The following is a 16699-nucleotide window of genomic DNA, read 5'->3' as shown; positions in this document are numbered from 1 at the left end:
AGGACTTCGTCAAAATGCTCATGGTTAGAATGGGACTGAGCATGTCATAGGGGCTTCTGCCACTTCCAATTAGATCTAGGGCAGGTTGGATTTAGAAGGTTGATCAAATTTAGTTGTTTCATTCTGTATTTTTGTTTCTCTTTTCCAGGGAAGCTATCCAGTTTGGGAAGACTTCATAAACAAAGCAGGGAAACTCCAATCTCAGCTTAGGTAAGCCTCGTATCACTGTAAATCTGCCTGGTTGTGGTCTGTTCAGAAACCCAGTCTGCCTAATGGAGGGAAAACAGCAAATATCCAAAGTTTTCATTGGTTACTTACTAAAAAACTATCAGAGAAATAGCTTCCTTCCTTCTTCATGACTCTGCGAGTTTGACTGGAATTGTTTCCATGGAGGCTAGCCACAACGCTATAGAATCTCTCCAGATGGTAGTTGCGAATTTGAAAATGAGGAGCTTCCTGCTGAGAGAGAGAGTGTGCGTGCATGCATGCATGCATGCATGTGTGCACGGTATCACCATAGTAGCCCTTAAATAGAGGAAATGGGAATAGATATTCTCATTCATTCAGATAATAGTCCTAAACATATTCTACAAGGAAATACCCTTCAGACTTTCCATACAACCAGATGTTAAGGATGGATGGTGTGTTCTTTGGTTCTGCCGTGTGGATATATTTCCTCTTTCCTAGATCCTTGTTTCAGTTTATAATAGTTGTCATGTTCTAGATCAGGGCTGCACAACTTGGGCCCTCCAGCTGTTTTTGAACTACAACTTTCATCAATCCCAGCCACAGTGGTCAGTCATAGATGTTGAGAGTTGTAGTCCAACATCTGTAGGAGGCCCAAAGTTGTACGGCCCTGTCCTTTATTATTTATAGTTTTATGTCCAGATATGCAATTGGTTATATATTGAAGCTTTATTCTGCTCAGCATCTTCCTCTTCTACTTTCTTCATAGCTTGTTTGCAGTGGAGTTAATTAAGAGGGCAAGCACTTCAATGACTCTTGAGCAGGGAGGCAAATGTCCATTGGTTCTTATAATCTGCTTGCAAGACCTTAGACATGAGCTATGTAGCGGCTCACATTTAGTAAAATCATCCTCATTAACATGCAGGTTCACCACAAAATTTTCAGGGGAATTGAGTTCTGTGTGTGTGTGTGTGTGTGTGTGTGTGTGTGTGTGTGTGATGGCGCGAGGGGATATAGGAAGCTTAGCTTGAACAGTTTACCTTAATTAGCAATAAATTGCTTAGACTGTTGTGGTGGTGAAATTGAACAGAACAACTCATAAGTTGGGAGGGAAATTGGCTTGGAATTGAAGTATTTCTTGTCAACTAATGAAGGGGAGGAGTAAAACCTCATTGCTAGAGAAATGCCTGTCTGTCTTTCTTTCTTTATTCGATTTTTATACCGCCCTTCCGAAATGGCTCAGGGCGGTTTACAATTAAAAAGAGAAACCATTAAAACTTCATGGAGAAGATCCTGGGTTTAAACCCTGGCATCTGTAAAACCTGGGGAGATGCTGTCAGTTCAGATTGTGGCTTGATTGTCTGAAACAACCACAGCTTGACTGACACAGGTTCAGACATACAAACTGTGGCATACATGCAATGACAAAACTATTTGTCAGACATAACAAATTATGGCAGCACTGAATGGTTTCAGACATCATTCAGAACCATGTCTTATCTATAATAATAGTTTATAGATAAGACATGGTTCTGAATGATGTCTGAAACCATCAAACAGACAAACATCTGCCACACAATACACCTGATATGACTGTAGTCGAGAAGAAAGAAAAACAAATTAAAATAATCGACATAGCAATACCAGGGGATAGCAGAATAGAAGAAAAAGAAATAGAAAAAATCACCACATACAAAGATCTACAAATTGAAATTGAAAGGTTGTGGCAGAAGAAGACCAAAATAATCCCAGTAGTAATTGGTGCCCTAGGTGTAATTCCAGAACACCTTGAAGAGCACCTCAACACCATAGGGGCCACAGAAATCACCACCAGCCAATTACAAAAAGAAACTTTACTGGGAACAGCCTATATTTTGCGGCGATATCTATAAAAACAACAACAATATTGATAATAAAATTCAGCCATCTCAGGTCCTTGGGAAAGACTCGATGTCTAGATAAAACAAACCAGTCAATAACAGCTGTCTGACTGTGTAAACAAGAAATAAATAATAATTAAAAAATCAGCCAGAGACTTCTATAGTGTTGGTTATCTGACCTTATCCCACCCATAATTCCCCTAGCCTCTCTTGGAAGTAGTAGAATATGCTGCCATTCAACCTTTTCTCCTTTACTATTTGCTACCATTTATTTCCTCTTAATATCTATATTCCTCATCAGCAGGTAGAGGAAGATACCAGAGTGGTGGGGAGGGCTTATAAGCTAGTTGCAGCTAAGCTGTCAGTTGTCATTTCCCCCCCTCCGTTAACAGTGTGTAAGTGTGCTGTGAGCATTGAATGAAAACCTTCCCCATGAGAGTCGCTTGGTTGACATTTCAAGCTCTCTCTTGCCATGAGCCAGTTGGCTTACAGCAGATTTCAGCTAACAAGTTTTGATTCTCAGGTGGCTTTAAAAAGGGGCATTTTATGTGCATCTTCAGCTGACCTATAAAATGCTGTGCCTCTTAACCTTTCTCTGTGGCTCTTTGGGGCCTGAGAGTGATGATAGTCTGAGGCTGGAATTGCATTTGCTGACCAATATGGAATTCTCTGTGTTTGGGGTGGTCTAAAGTATTGCAGCACCTGAAGCGAGGTGCCAAGTGCACACCCCTGGTGGGAACCAGCCCCCTTGAAAAACCAATCCTTACAAGCTTTAAAAGTGGCACAAGGGGTGGAGGAGGAGGAAATGTTGTCAGCAGCCTCTGATTCTTGTGCTCCTTTCAAGCTTTACAAGGAACATTAAGAGAGATGGTCCTTGCAAAGTTTGCAAGGGTCAGATTGGTCCTGAAGAGGTGCTCTGATGCTACCCTGCTGGCTCCCAAGTACTTCGCCCCATGAAAGGGCTGCCCCCCCCCCACGTGTTTGTGCAAAGCGATGTGTATATTGAGAGATGCTTGCAGGGGAGAAATGGCATATGGGAGGGTGCTTAACCGATTCATGAACATGCTGTATTTCCTCTGCAGTCTTTCTCCCTGGCGACTTCTCTCCCAACAGTATCCTAAGATGAGTTGGCCAGTCACACGGGCATAGCTATAATTGAGCGAAAGGGTTCAAAGAACACGGGCCCCCCAAGCTCCAGAGGCCCCCCTAGCTCCAACCCTCCCCATTTTCTTCATTAACTCCCTCACTTTGAGGGGCTGCCAGGGAGAGGAGTGAACACGGGCCCCCTTTCTCCTAGCTACACCCCTGGGTTGGGAAAAGTGGTAGGGGATGTTGTTGAAGCAGAAGAATAATGACTGGGGGAAATGATGATTGGGGAAGGAAACAGTCTCCTAGCTGCTTCTCCTCCACTTTGCATTGTGGCAACAAACAAAGGGGTTGCCACAAAAATGTTCAGTTCCCCCTTTGAAGAACTTCTAAGTTCGGCCTTATGTTGGTTTATTTTCTTTCCCCTGCTTTGCCCTTGTTTTCAGTTTATCCCCAAAGTCATGCCCCAGATTTCTTAAAATTCAAATCTAGATATGCAATTAATTAAACCAGAGAAGGAAACACTTCAGCATAAGTTTTAATGTGAACAGGGTCCTTAAGACCTACTTATGCATAAGTGCTGGCTATATTTAGGAAATCTGGATCTACATTTTAGTTCTTCTTAAAGATAAGAAACTGGGGACCTGCTGCTGCTAAATCTATGGTAGAAAGGGAGTGAAATGCCATCAGGACTGCAAACATGAGAAATCTCCCTTGAGACTCTATGCAGAAAGCATGGTTGACTTCCACGTCCTTGTCAGAGGTTTTAGTCTGAGAGCCAAACTATAGGATCAACGGACTTTTCTGATGTGTTCTGTTAATGGGTTGTAACTCCTCAGACTGTAAGTGGGGGACTGAATGTGAGAAAGTTCCCTTCCATTTAAAAAAGTAAAATTCTATGCATGTATAAAATTAGCACATTGTGGAGAGTGGTCTACTGGAGAGTGGTCTACTGGAGAGTGGTCTACTCTCCAAGACACTAGTTATGAATGTACAGGGAGTTCTATTTTGTGAGTGATGTGCAGGGACATTAAAAATGTGATTCAATCACCTGTATTCTAAGGTGGTATAGTCCTGCAACTGATGGATTGTGTGTGTATGCGTGGTTGGACTAAGAGTTATGGAGAAGATGAAGTGCAACCAAGCTCTGCTTTCTTTGCATGTTGAGAAAGGCTGAGCCTGCAGGTCAAACCAGTCCAGACCAGGCCTTGGCAAAGGGAGGGCTTTTGCAGTCACCATCATCGGAGGGCAATTCCGCAGGCTTGTGCGCTCCTGTAGAGTGTGCTGTGAGAACCTGTGAAAATGGTGGCAGTGTTGGGCAGGCAAAACGCTAGCCCAGGCTCTTTCTGATGTCTGTAATCTTAGATTTCCTCTGCTAATTGGACCAAGAGGCCCCTATAAAAGTCATGGTTCTCTTACATTTTAGCGAGGGGAGAGCAGTTGGCCCCATCCAATCCCAGCACAGCATCCCTCCAGTGGCTGTTGCTGGTGTCTGCCTTGTGTTTCTTTCTTTTTAGATTGTGAGCCTTTTGGGGATGGGGAGTCCATCAGTCTAAATAACTTTGTGAACTTTGGTTGAAAAGAATATAAAAATATTTGTGGTACAAGTAGGCCTCATTACCCGCTGTCTTGGCACCCACCGTTTTGTGTATTGGGTCTCATAATCCAATTGCTTTATTCATGGGGTGAAAATAGGGTTATTTTCACCTATCCACTGTTCTTGAGTGGCCAGAAATGACTTCTGATGCCATTTCCTGATGCCAAAAAACAAAAAAATAAAACACTGCTAAAAAAAAAAAAAATCGGAGGATTTTGATGATTTGTGGGCTTTTCTACTCCCCTCCCCCTACCTTTTCTTGTGTTTTTCAGCACACTTCAGTGTGCTTAGGAAATTAATCCCCATAGGGTTAAGGTCTCTTTATTTGAGGTTAAATAGGCAGGAACAGAATCCCAGCAAACAACAAGGGTCACCAGTAGTAGTAATAGTAGTAGGTCTGATGGGAGGAGCAGCTTGGGTTGGCATGTTGCCAAACTTGCAGCAGCGATCTTTTCTGAGTTCTCATGATTGTGAAATGGGAATGCATACAACTCCGGAAGCCACCTAATGGCGCAGCGGAGAAATGGCTTGACTACCAAGCCAGAGGTTGCCGGTTTGAATCCCCGCTGGTATGTTTCCTGGACTATGGGAAACACCTATATCAGGCAGCAGCAGTATAGGAAGGTGCTGAAAGGCATCATCTCATACTGTGCGGGAGGAGGCAATGGTAAACCCCTCCTGTATTCTACCAAAGACAACCACAGGGCTCTGTGGTTGCCAGGAGTCGACACCAACTCGGCAACACACTTTACTTTTATTTTACAGCGCTGGAAGCCCTAGATTCCACTCTTCCTGACACTTAAGATTGTGAGGACCAGCCCAAATTTTAATCATGGTGCCTAGATTAGGATATTCAGAGGTAGAGTTATTTAATAAAATCTTTGTCCCAGGCTGCCCTTCTTCTGTTCTAAGTAAGTTTCTTGTAAGTGGGAAAATGAGTCTTTTAGCCCTTCCCTCCAACTTGTCTGTCATGAAGTCCAATAATTTTGTCAAGTGTCCATATGGCTCCTAACTTATTGGGCTGGCTTCTGGATCGAAAGAAAACTTGTCAAGGCCTGCTGTAACCCCTGTACCAGGGGTTCCTGATCTGTGATACTCCAGATGTTGCTGAACTACAACTCACATCACCCCCAGCTACAATTTATTGGAACCCCCTGCCCTGTACCATACTGGCAGCCCCTTTTTCCCATTTGCACGTGGCATTTTAAAACACACATCTAAGAAAAGTAATGTGTGAAGAAGAGGCCCCGACACCGTTCTGTTAGACCTTAATTGCATGAAAACCAACCAGCCTGTTTTTATTTTATAGAGATATCTTGCCCGCCTTTTGGTTGGGGGTCCAGCGCCACATTGAGTAGTAACAGGAGCACTGTCTGTAGTACCTTCCCAAACCAAGGAGAGTTGAGGAGGTTGTGAAAGTCTAAATGGGTCTCTTCTCTCTCTTTTGGTGGGGGTTTCCTGAACGAGCTCCCTCTAGCTCTCTTTTTAAATGACCTTAAACTTGTTTCCCTTTTGGTGTGTGGTGATCCAAACTGGCTGTGACTAGCTGCTTCTAACAGTGCTTTATCCATCTTTATTTTAGGACAACAGTAGTAGCAGCAGCTGCCTTCTTGGATGCCTTTCAGAAAGTGGCTGACATGGCAACCAATACACGTGGTAAGCAGATGTGCCAGCATCCAACAGAATGAAGTGTGTGTGTGGTTTTATGCCATTGGTGGTAGATGTTTCTCCCTCTTCCTTTCTTGAATAAATCTTGCCACCGTTACCGAATTGCAGATCCTGTTAAGACATCTGCGAGTTAGCCCCCACCCCTGGAATAAATAATGCTATGTGATCAAAAAAATAGATGACTCGGAATAAGCCAGAAACCTGCCATTTTAAGTTTGGTTGGTGTAAATAATGGGCATGCTGTTTCATTTATCCTGTTGGTTTTGATTCTTTTTAAAAATTGTGTTAGATTTTGGTTTTAATGTTTTTGTAAACTTCGAGGACACTGTCAATTGATTAACTATATATATAAAAAATATCATATTTATTTAAAAGCATAAAGTAGAGGATTAAACTGTAAAGCAGGGGGCGTGGACAGTTGAGGGAAATGAACTTTCTACTATTTTAATATCCTCTTAGCCAGATAATTTGCAGAGGACATGTTTACTTAGTTTTTTGTACAATCAAAGGAATACAGTCTGGGCAGACATTAAGGCACACAGCAGATAGCATGTAGGTGATGTTTCCAAGGTCATAGCTTAGGCGATCACAAGATCTCCACATCTCAGGACATCACAAGATCTCTATATAATCTTATATTGTATTGTGCTGGTCAGTAGACTGTAATAATAAAATTCTGTTGTGCTAAGAGATGTGATGGTGATGCCTTTGGTGATTGGCTGAGCTGCCCTGATGCCCCAGAGGGATTGGGCAGACCATAGGGCCAAGGGAGGTAGGTGCGGGAAGGTCTTGGAAAGAAGCAAGAAAGAGGACCGTGAAAGCAACAGCCTAAGGAAAGCGTGGAGGCAGAGCAGGAGAGTTGGGAGTGGTGCAGAACAATGAAGGTGAAAGGAGAAGGCCAGAAAGCTGCCTGAGAGGAGAAGGCAAGCAAAGAGATTGGGCAAAGAGGAGTGCTGCAGAGGCAAGGGAAGGCTGAAGTCCACATATTGATCTGAAATAACCTGCCAGAACTCTGGCTGTGGGCCTCTTGGGTAATAGAATCCTTAAATCACCTGTACTGTTGCAAAACAGGAAAGCACGTTGTCTGATGTGCAGGCCCCAAGGGCCAATGCATCTGAACATTTGTCTCACGGACACCACTGCGGAGAGTGTTTCTGCATGATAGGCTGTTTGGAGTGACTTACTGTGTAGTGAATCACCTAATGGTGCAGTGGGGAAATGACTTGACCAGCAAGCCAGAGGTTGCCGGTTTGAATCCCCGCTGGTATGTTTCCCAGACTATGGGAAACACCTATATCGGGCAGCAGCGATATAGGAGGATGCTGAAAGGCATCATCTCGTACTGTGCGGGAGGAGGCAATGGTCAACCCCTCCTGTATTCTACCAAAAGACAACCACAGGGCTCTGTGGTTGCCAGGAGTCGACATTGACTTGACAGTACACTTTATCCTTACTGTGTAGTGGATCTTGCTGCTGTTCTGACCTTACAAACCCACAGAAATGTCTGGCTTGCGTTGTCCTAACACTAACCCTCGCCCCTTTGATACTGGGCTGGCCAGTCCAAGGCTCTCCAGCTGTTTTTGGGCTACAACTCCCATCAGTCACAGCCACTACTTATAAATTGTGGCCATGGATGATGGGAGTTGTAGTCCAACAGCTGGAGGGCTGAAGATGTGCAGCCCCGCACTATGAAAACTACCTACAAAAGCAGGGGTGGCAAACCTGAGGGTTTCCAGCTGTTGCTGGACTACAACTGCAATCATCCCCAATGACAGATGGGGACAATGGGAGTGGTAGTCAAGCAGCTAGCAGACCAAAGATGTGTAGCCCTGCAGTGGTGGTTCTCTTTGTTAGTTACTCTTGGTAAAATCTTGCAGGAGAATTTGCTAAATGTGGGGTCACTCTAGTTCATCTCCCTTTTTATTAATAGTGTGTATAAGCATAACACTGTTTTCCTAATTAGGACTGTTAGGCTTCTTTAGTACTAAGGTGCTGTTTATCCAACCTTATGAGCTTCTTTTTACACACACTTCTAAGAACAGTAGTAGCATCTTCTGGCATGCAGACCAAACAAAAGAGGGCCACATTTTCATTTGAAGGAACTTCCTTTCATTAGCAAATAGGCATTTTTATTTAAAAGAGAGCGAGAGAGAAAAATACTTCATTGAACATATTCTCCGGGGGTTCGTAAATTGTTGTTCCATGATATAAATGCTACAAAAGGTAAAGTGTGCCATCAAGTCAATTTCAACTCCTGGCTCCCACAGAGCCCTGTGGTTTTCTTTTGGTAGGATGCAGGAGGGGTTTACCATTGCCTCCTCCCATGCAGTATGAGATGAAGCCTTTCAGCATCTTCCTAGCTCGCTGCTGCCTGATATATTGCCAGTGGGGATTCGAACTGGCAACCTTCTGCTTGTTAGTCAAGCATTTCCCCGCTTCGCCACTACTATGTGTGAAAGCCACCTAATGGTGCAGTGGGGAAATGACTTGCCTAGCAAGCAAGAGGTTGCTGGTTCGAATCCCCACTGGTATGTTTCCCAGAATATGGGAATGTTTCCCAGAATATGGGAAACACCTACATCGGGCCACAGTGATATAGGAAGGTGCTGAAGGCATCATCTCATACTGTCAGGAGGAGGCAATGGTAAACCCCTCCTGTATTCTACCAAAGAACACTACAGGGCTCTGTGGTCAGCACCAACGGCACAACTTTACTTTTACTATGTGTGAGGGTTGTTAAGCATAAGGGCAAGGTAGCCATATGGTCGATACTTGCCCATCTGTGCTTTGTAAGAATGGACACTTAGTGGACATTTGCTCAATTTCTCAATACCTTGCTCCAAAGAGATCTCAATGAATGTGTATGTGCAAGAGTTTATAGCTTCCATTGGCCAATGTTATCTATTTCCTTGACCAGGGAACCTTTTTAAAACTGACAGGCATCTCTCTCTTCTCCCCCTGATGGGAGTCCAAACATGCTGTGTGTGTTTGGGTTTTTTTAAATTAAAAACTCCTAATATTCTGGCCAAAGCTTCAAAGCTTTTGATTTATTTTAAAAATATTGGTTTCTAAGAGGGAGTGTTAGGGAAGGGTTCTGTAAGTATATCACTCATTTTAGTTGTGTGCAAGTTGTACACCATGTATTTTTGTGATATTAGAAAGGCTTGTTTGGCACTGCCATTTCTTCACAGATATGAGCTAATGCACAGTAAAAATAGAGCAATTAATTAAAGTTGAGTTAATTCTACTCTGGTGGTTGAGCCAGCTGTTCTGCTCTGGGGTGTTAAGGAAGATGTACGTCATTTTAGGAAGGCTTATGGTTATCATACAGTTGATCTGCACATGCAGCAGAATTGCGTGATGTAGGGTCTTCCAGGTTGTACCACATAGCCCTGCAGAGAGAACGGCATGTTTTAAATATTTTTTCACAAAATACCTTCCTGCCCATAGAAAACAAGCACACCAGAAAGGAGACTTGCTTAAACTTCTCCCTGGTGTGTTAGTTCCATTCCTTCCATCCTTCCGAGGTCGGCAAAATGAGTACCCAGAATGTTGGGGGGCAATATGCTAAATCATTGTAAACCGCTTAGAGAGCTTCCAGCTATAGAGCGGTATATAAATGTAAGTGCTATTGCTGTTGCTATTAGTTGGCTGGTCTTAAGTGGAGGAACATTCAAACATGTGATCACACCTCTGCTGTATGAAGTATCAGAGTTGATCACACCTCTGCCTCAAACAATGACACCACATGATTCTACTTTGGCTTTGCTGACTGACTTGTGGCTTACGCTTTTATGGATAGCAGCCTGCATCATTATTTGCATTGAGTAGTGATTGTATGTGTGCACACAGTCTGCACCGCATAGATATTTATGGGTTGTGGACAAGAGGAAAAGTAAGCCAAGTAAACGTGTGCAGTTGCGTCCATAAAGTTGTGTGCATGTGTCTTATTGTGGGGTGTGCTCAGTTTCCGCCACCTTTGCCCCTCACATACTGATTTTCTCCTCGTTCCAATTTCCCTCTGTTTCTCTGTTGTCCACTTTTACTATATTTTCCCAAATGTCAAATTTCAGTATGTTAAATTTAGAATAGCTGCTGTGGGATGCGAGAATTGGGACTTAGCAAGTCAGCACTGTGCAAAACTCTTCAGCTGGAAAACCTTGTAGGTTTGAGCTGGGAGTAGAAGAGGAATGGGAAGATTACACAAAGTGACTAAAATAGAATGAGAACAATTCCACAACAGCAGCTTGATTCTCTCTTCATATACACTTAACAAAATGAGACGTAATGAGAATATGAATTGTATTGCAATATATATCCCACCTTTTTTGCCTTTATGGAATTTGGTGGCATAATTGAAATTTCCAGCTGGTCTTCCATCTAGGCACTCAGCAGACCTAGACCTGCTTAGCTCCAGCAAGGTGACTCTATCGTGCACCCTCAGACCATGCTCCGGAATGTGTATACATGATGACTTTTAATATTTATGTATTGCTTTTAAACAAAAAGAGTTCTTAAAGCAGCTTACAAAGCAAATGAAATTAGGTTCCATGCTCCAGCTGTTGGGTTGTATTTGCATTCTATATATCTGTAGTATCCCAGTAAATCTGTGGTTCTCAGAGGGCTGGAATCTCCCTGTTTAAAAAAGATCAGGTAGCGGGATATAAGATGACCTCTAGTTGAGACTCTGGAGAGCTTCTTCCAGCCAGTAGACTGGGTTAGATGGACCAGTGGTACAAGGCAGATGTGTAGGCTCATGTGTTGGTGTGGCTGCTTTACATATTTCGTGACAATTCCTACTGCTGGTGACTTGGGTCTAGGAATATGCATGAATCCCCTATCGGAATAGCTGGGTGTAGTGCAGTGTTCTCCCTAATTGTTTTAATCTCTGTGTGGAATGGGTTTTGTTCTGGGCAGCAGTGTTAAAGCAGTGTGCGTGCACATGCATTCTGAGTGGGGCCTTCCTGATTAAACCTGAGCGGACATCGAAAAACTTGTGGGTGCGCACACGTGTGCATGCCTTAGAGGGAACACTGTTGTGGTGCTCCTACCAATGTTCTGTCTAATTTTTTCAACTTTGTGCGTTTTTCTCTTCTGGGTGGCAGTATCAAGACAGTGTGAGCGCATGTATATTCAGAGAAGGACCTTCCCAATTAAACCTGAGCGGGATGCCTGTGGCTTCCAGCGGCATCTGGTGGGCCACTGTGCGAAACAGGATGCTGGACTAGATGGGCCTTGGGCCTGATCCAGCAGGGATGTTCTTATGATCCAAAATCAACTGAGCGGATATAGAAAAACGTGTGCACACCTTAGAGGGAACACTGCCGCCTACATGCCTGTCCATGGCTGCATGTGAATCCTTACAGAGAAGCCTCTTTCCAAAGGAATTTTGTAATGAGTAAAACTTATAAGGTGCCTTTGCGCCCTTTGTTTTACTGCTTTGCAGCAGCATGCAGTTGAGCCTGTTCTCTCCCTGAGATACTGAAACTCAAGCAGGGACCATGGCTGCATCAATGCTGAAACAGTCATTCTGTGCTGCTCTAGTCCCCTTGTGTGCCTCGAGAAGAACCTCTGACTCTTGTATGACTTAACTGTAGCTGTACAGGGTTGCAGTGGATCTAAGGCAGGGGTTCTCAACCTTGGATCCCAGATATTGTTGGACTACAACTCCTATCACCCCCATCCACACTGACCTTTGGCTGTTGCGTCTGGGCGTGATGGGAGTGCTAAGCAAGAAGCATGCGCACATAGGTGAGTTGGATAGATTGTGTGCCTTGAAGGTTTAAGTATAGTGTCGTGGAGGCATTTTGTTTCTTGCATCGTTTTAGGAAAACATGCTGACTCATGTGGCTGATGCAGAAAAGGAAGGAAGAGACCACTTCAGAAAAAACTAATGGGAAGTGGCATGGTTAAAGTGTTTAGAGCTGAATCCTCTCCTGCAATAGCTTATTGTTTTACTGGAAGTTGCGTTCTATTTTAGGGCCATTCTTGCTGAGGGATGCATTTTATCCCTGATGGTCAGCAGTAGTCCTCATGAACTGCTCATCAGCCTGCTTTTATCAGCGCTCGCTTTGCAGGAATAAAATTGCTTTGCTTATAATACTTCCATGTACACATCCTGCATTATTAAAAAGGTAACACGTCTAAATGCAATTCTAGAGTTACCTTTAGTGTCCTATGGCTATCTTTCCTCTCTGTCACTTCCACTCTACAGTATAATAAAGCCAGAAGTCTGTGCATGTACCAGTGCTACTGTATGGATCAAGGAAAATTTCCCCCCAGATTGTGTCTTTCCTATTTTAGTTGTGTCAGGAATAACCTTAAGCAAATAGCACTTTTTTATTTACCCAAGTTGTTTGTTTCCCATACCATGCAGATAAAACAAGGTGTTTTGTAGAAAGAAATATCACAGCCTTTGTTTGAAAATACTGACACGTCTCTGGTGGTGTTTCCCAATCTTAACGGTGGTATGACCTTGCTAAAACTTGAGTTGCTGCTGTGTTTGGGCCCTGCATAGTTCCTCATCACTGTGTTATCAGTGAGTTGTGGCTCCATGAGGATGGGACAGTAGAGCTGTTCACCCCCTGCCGGTGCTTAGAGAATGCATATGAGGATATTGGACCATAGCCCTGATGATGGCGTCAGGGGAGTGGTCCCATATCCTTGTATGCATTCCCTCAACACTGCATGCTGGCTAGGTCCCCAATGTTCACTGCATGAGGCAAGTCCAAGAAAGTAACTTGAAGATAGAAACAAGAAGGCGTCATATCTGGGGAGGAAAGCCAGTGGGCAGATGTGAGGTTGCTCACCTTTGTGTGCTAGGCAAGATAGGTAATCCTGACATGGGGCTTTAGCGCACATCTGGGAGAAATCAATTTGATGAAGGAAGGAAAGAGAGGAGTGTAAATCAGAATTCTTCCAGCAGGAATGAAGAGGGAGGAACCCATCTTAACAATGTTGAAGTATAAACTCTGAGAGAATTGGAGCAATGTTATAATCGTGTAATGGTCCAGGAAAACCAGCTTTTGTCTAGTTTGTCCGTCCAGTTTATCTGAGTGTCGTTGGTTAAAATCATGTCAACTTAGATGGTATGTACTCTGTTGGCTTCTTACAATTCTGACATGATGCACCTGCCCAGCATCCAAGTGCTTTGGTAGTCAAGGTTCATCAGGGTTATGAGAACAGCTTGGAGCAGTGTTTTGGTGCATCGATGTCCTGTCAGCAGAATGCTTCTGTTTAATCAGCAATGTTAAATTCTGTTGTCTTGCTACTCTTCCATGAAGGGAAATAGTGACTGCCTTGGACAGAAGTATGCTAAATTTCTCATTCAAAATGTGCTTCTCCTTTTTTGAGTGAAGGACCCCTACAGTTTCTGTTAAGCAGTGAGTGTTAAATGTACAACTTTGACTCATGCTTAATTTGTTCTCCGTTTCTTCTTTGTTCTTTCAGATGTTATCTTTAAACAAGAAAAATAAGACACACCCTGCATTGTTGCAATGTTGATTTTAAATGTAAGCTACTAGGGTCTAGCGAAATATTTGTGCTGCAAAGAAGAGCCCAGTAAATATTCAAAAGGGAGTCTGTTTAGCATGGTAGTTGGTGGTCTTGGAAATCATATGAGTTGGGGCAGCCAGTCTGCCTGCATTAGTAATAGTGTACCCAATGCAGCTAGGTGAGATTAAGCTATGGGAGTTGGACCAACAAATGGATTTTAGTAAACAACAAAACGAAAATCTTCCATGTCTTGAGATCAAACGCAAGACCTGTGTTACTCTTTAAACTGTAAACTCTACTTGTGAAATGTCTGCTGGAGTTTAAGATCTATGGCAAATGTAAAGAGGTACAGAATATAACATCAAGTTTAGTGGTGGTATGAGAACACCTCCATAATGTAAACATTCTCAGCTCTTATCTATCTATCTATCTATCTATCTATCTATCCATCTAATTAATTTATACCCCGCCCAAACGTACGTCTCTGGGCGGCTAACAACAATTAAAACACATATAAAAGTTAAAACAGTTCAACATATAACACCACATATAAAAGTTAAAACAATACAATAATTTAAAAATCATAAAATTAAAAACCATAAAATTAAATTCTTGTTTCCTGGTCTCTGTTCTCAGAATGTTGTCATGTACTGCTTTTCAGCAAAATGTTTTTTTGCATAACAAGAGAATCACCTTCTTATTTCTTTTTTCCAAAGGTGTGTTCTTTAAAAGCTTACACTTTTAAATGTCATTAGTATACTAAATAATAATTACAAATATATGTTGTGTTAGAGATCTGCAATTTTTGTATGTCTGTGGATCTTAATGTCAAGATGGGATGGGACAGGACCAGGAAGAAAATATATTTCAAACTTCTCAGTTTAAATGTTCAGATTCCTCCTGAGGCTATGCAACCCATGACAAGACTCTTTCAGCATCTTTGACTTAACTCTCTGCACACAAGTAGGCAGGGCAATAGATTTCTTGTTTCCCTGTAGGAGTGTGAAGCACGTTTTCACAGTTCTTTGAGGTGAGAGAGTATCTCCAAGATAAACAAGGGCTAAATCATGAGGATAATATATCCACCACTCTCCTGATCAGAGGAAAGCAGGCAACAATTCACAAGCAAAGAAGGACCCTAGGACAGGCCTGTGTGTTCCCCTAGTAAAGATGAGTGCATCCTGTGAGAGGCAAAATGCATCTAGGATTTGAGAGTGAGAGTATAGACAGATAGTTGGTGCAACTTAAAGTCATACTTCCTGATTACCTACAGATACCAAATTTTGCATAAACAATCGTGCCACTTAAATTAGCTGAATGCACTAACTTTTTACACTGGAATATGTAGGGTGAAAGGTTTAAGTATTTTTAATTAAAGTAGAACCAAGGCACTAGTGACTATCTTATGCCACCACTCTCTTTCTGGTACTTTGAATGGGGTGGGGGTGGGGTAATGACTATCTATATATTTAATTCTCCTGGGTGAGCCTTGGAATGTGTGTCCTGGCTCCCCACTGATTGGCTGGGTGGCGGAGACTCCTGATTGGCTGAAACGCACCCAGGAGAATTGATCTCCAGCTGGAGATTGGGGCAGGTGGTGGGGGAGAGGTAGCCAGCCCCAGAGAGCGCACAGATGCTCTGTGCGGGGTCGGCTAGTTATGATTAAAGTTCATTAAAAAATTGCTAACATAATTAAAATTGAGTTGCCTATTCAACTGTCATTTTAGTGCAAAGAAAATATTCATTGTAACAAATCACAAAATAATGCAAATTTAGTTAGAGTGTCATGGAAGATTTACTTCATAGGAGCTACTTTTTTCAATGCTCATATTTGTTCTTTTTTCCTACAAATGTAATCTTATGACTTTGCCAGGTCAACAGCTGGCCTTGCCTACTAGTAACTTTATAGTGCACAAGGTAAGAATTACAATTATCAAATATTTATCATTGTCTTGTATAAACCATATTCATCTTACATAGACAGGTTCCTTTTCGTCTAGTTAAAGGGTGCTCTATTCCTTAATCTTAACAGTGTGAGGACAGGCTGTGCCTCCCCATCTCTGACAACTTTTAAAAAGTCCTCCAAGACTCATCTGTTCATCCAGGCTTTTAATTAAATACTGTTTAATAGTTTTTAACATTGTCTTAAAATTTTATGTTGTGATGTGTTCACTTTTTCTGTTGTGATTTATATTTTATTGTAAACCACCCAGAGATATAGGTTTGGGGCAGTATAAAAATGTTTGATAGATGGATAAATAAATAAATAAAACCCGCCTAGTTGAACATCCTGTCTCTTACGGTGGCCAGATAGGTACCTCTTGGAAGCCCACAAGCTGGACAGGAGGGTGTAGTAGCTAGCTCTTCCTATGATTGTATAATCACATCTTGTGGCAGAAGATTCATGTGTTGTGTTTTTTCCTGGCCTGAATCTGTTTGCCATCAAGTTGGGTGATCAAGTATCTAGTATTATGGGAGAGGGAAAGAAAGCTCTCTTCAATACCATATTGAATAATTAGATCAATCTTATATGTGCTCAGAGGTACTTTGCTATGTAATCATTTTGTTTTGTTAAAGAAATTGATATAACTTCACAGGCACGGTAAAAGAGTAAGAATACGCCTACATTACTAGCAATACCTAAAAGAGATTTCTTTTTGACTTATACTGCTCATAAGACTCATTGCCTTGGAGCCCCTGAGACAAAGTTGACGTGTGAGTTGCTGTTTTAAAAATTTATGGAGAAGCATGAGTAGTATATTGAATAGTATTGTCTCTTCTTATACCT

At 42.4% G+C, this 16699-nt stretch overlaps 1 protein-coding gene across 16 annotated transcripts in view; it reads left to right on the top strand.

Annotated features, from left to right (window-relative positions):
- Positions 1-16699, top strand: part of MTSS1 (MTSS I-BAR domain containing 1) — a 184612-nt gene that overhangs the window by 23331 nt on the left and 144582 nt on the right. For all 16 annotated transcript variants that reach the window (XM_053244858.1, XM_053244849.1, XM_053244866.1 and 13 more), the window contains 2 exons: positions 149-210; positions 6332-6405. In XM_053244858.1, the coding sequence (XP_053100833.1) occupies positions 6387-6405 (19 nt within the window). In that variant the 5' untranslated portion in view covers positions 149-210; positions 6332-6386. The remainder of the gene's footprint in view (positions 1-148; positions 211-6331; positions 6406-16699) is intronic.

This window comes from Hemicordylus capensis, chromosome 4, assembly GCF_027244095.1.
Source record: "Hemicordylus capensis ecotype Gifberg chromosome 4, rHemCap1.1.pri, whole genome shotgun sequence".
Lineage (NCBI taxonomy): Eukaryota > Metazoa > Chordata > Lepidosauria > Squamata > Cordylidae > Hemicordylus > Hemicordylus capensis.
This window is presented reverse-complemented; position numbering and strand designations above follow the sequence as displayed.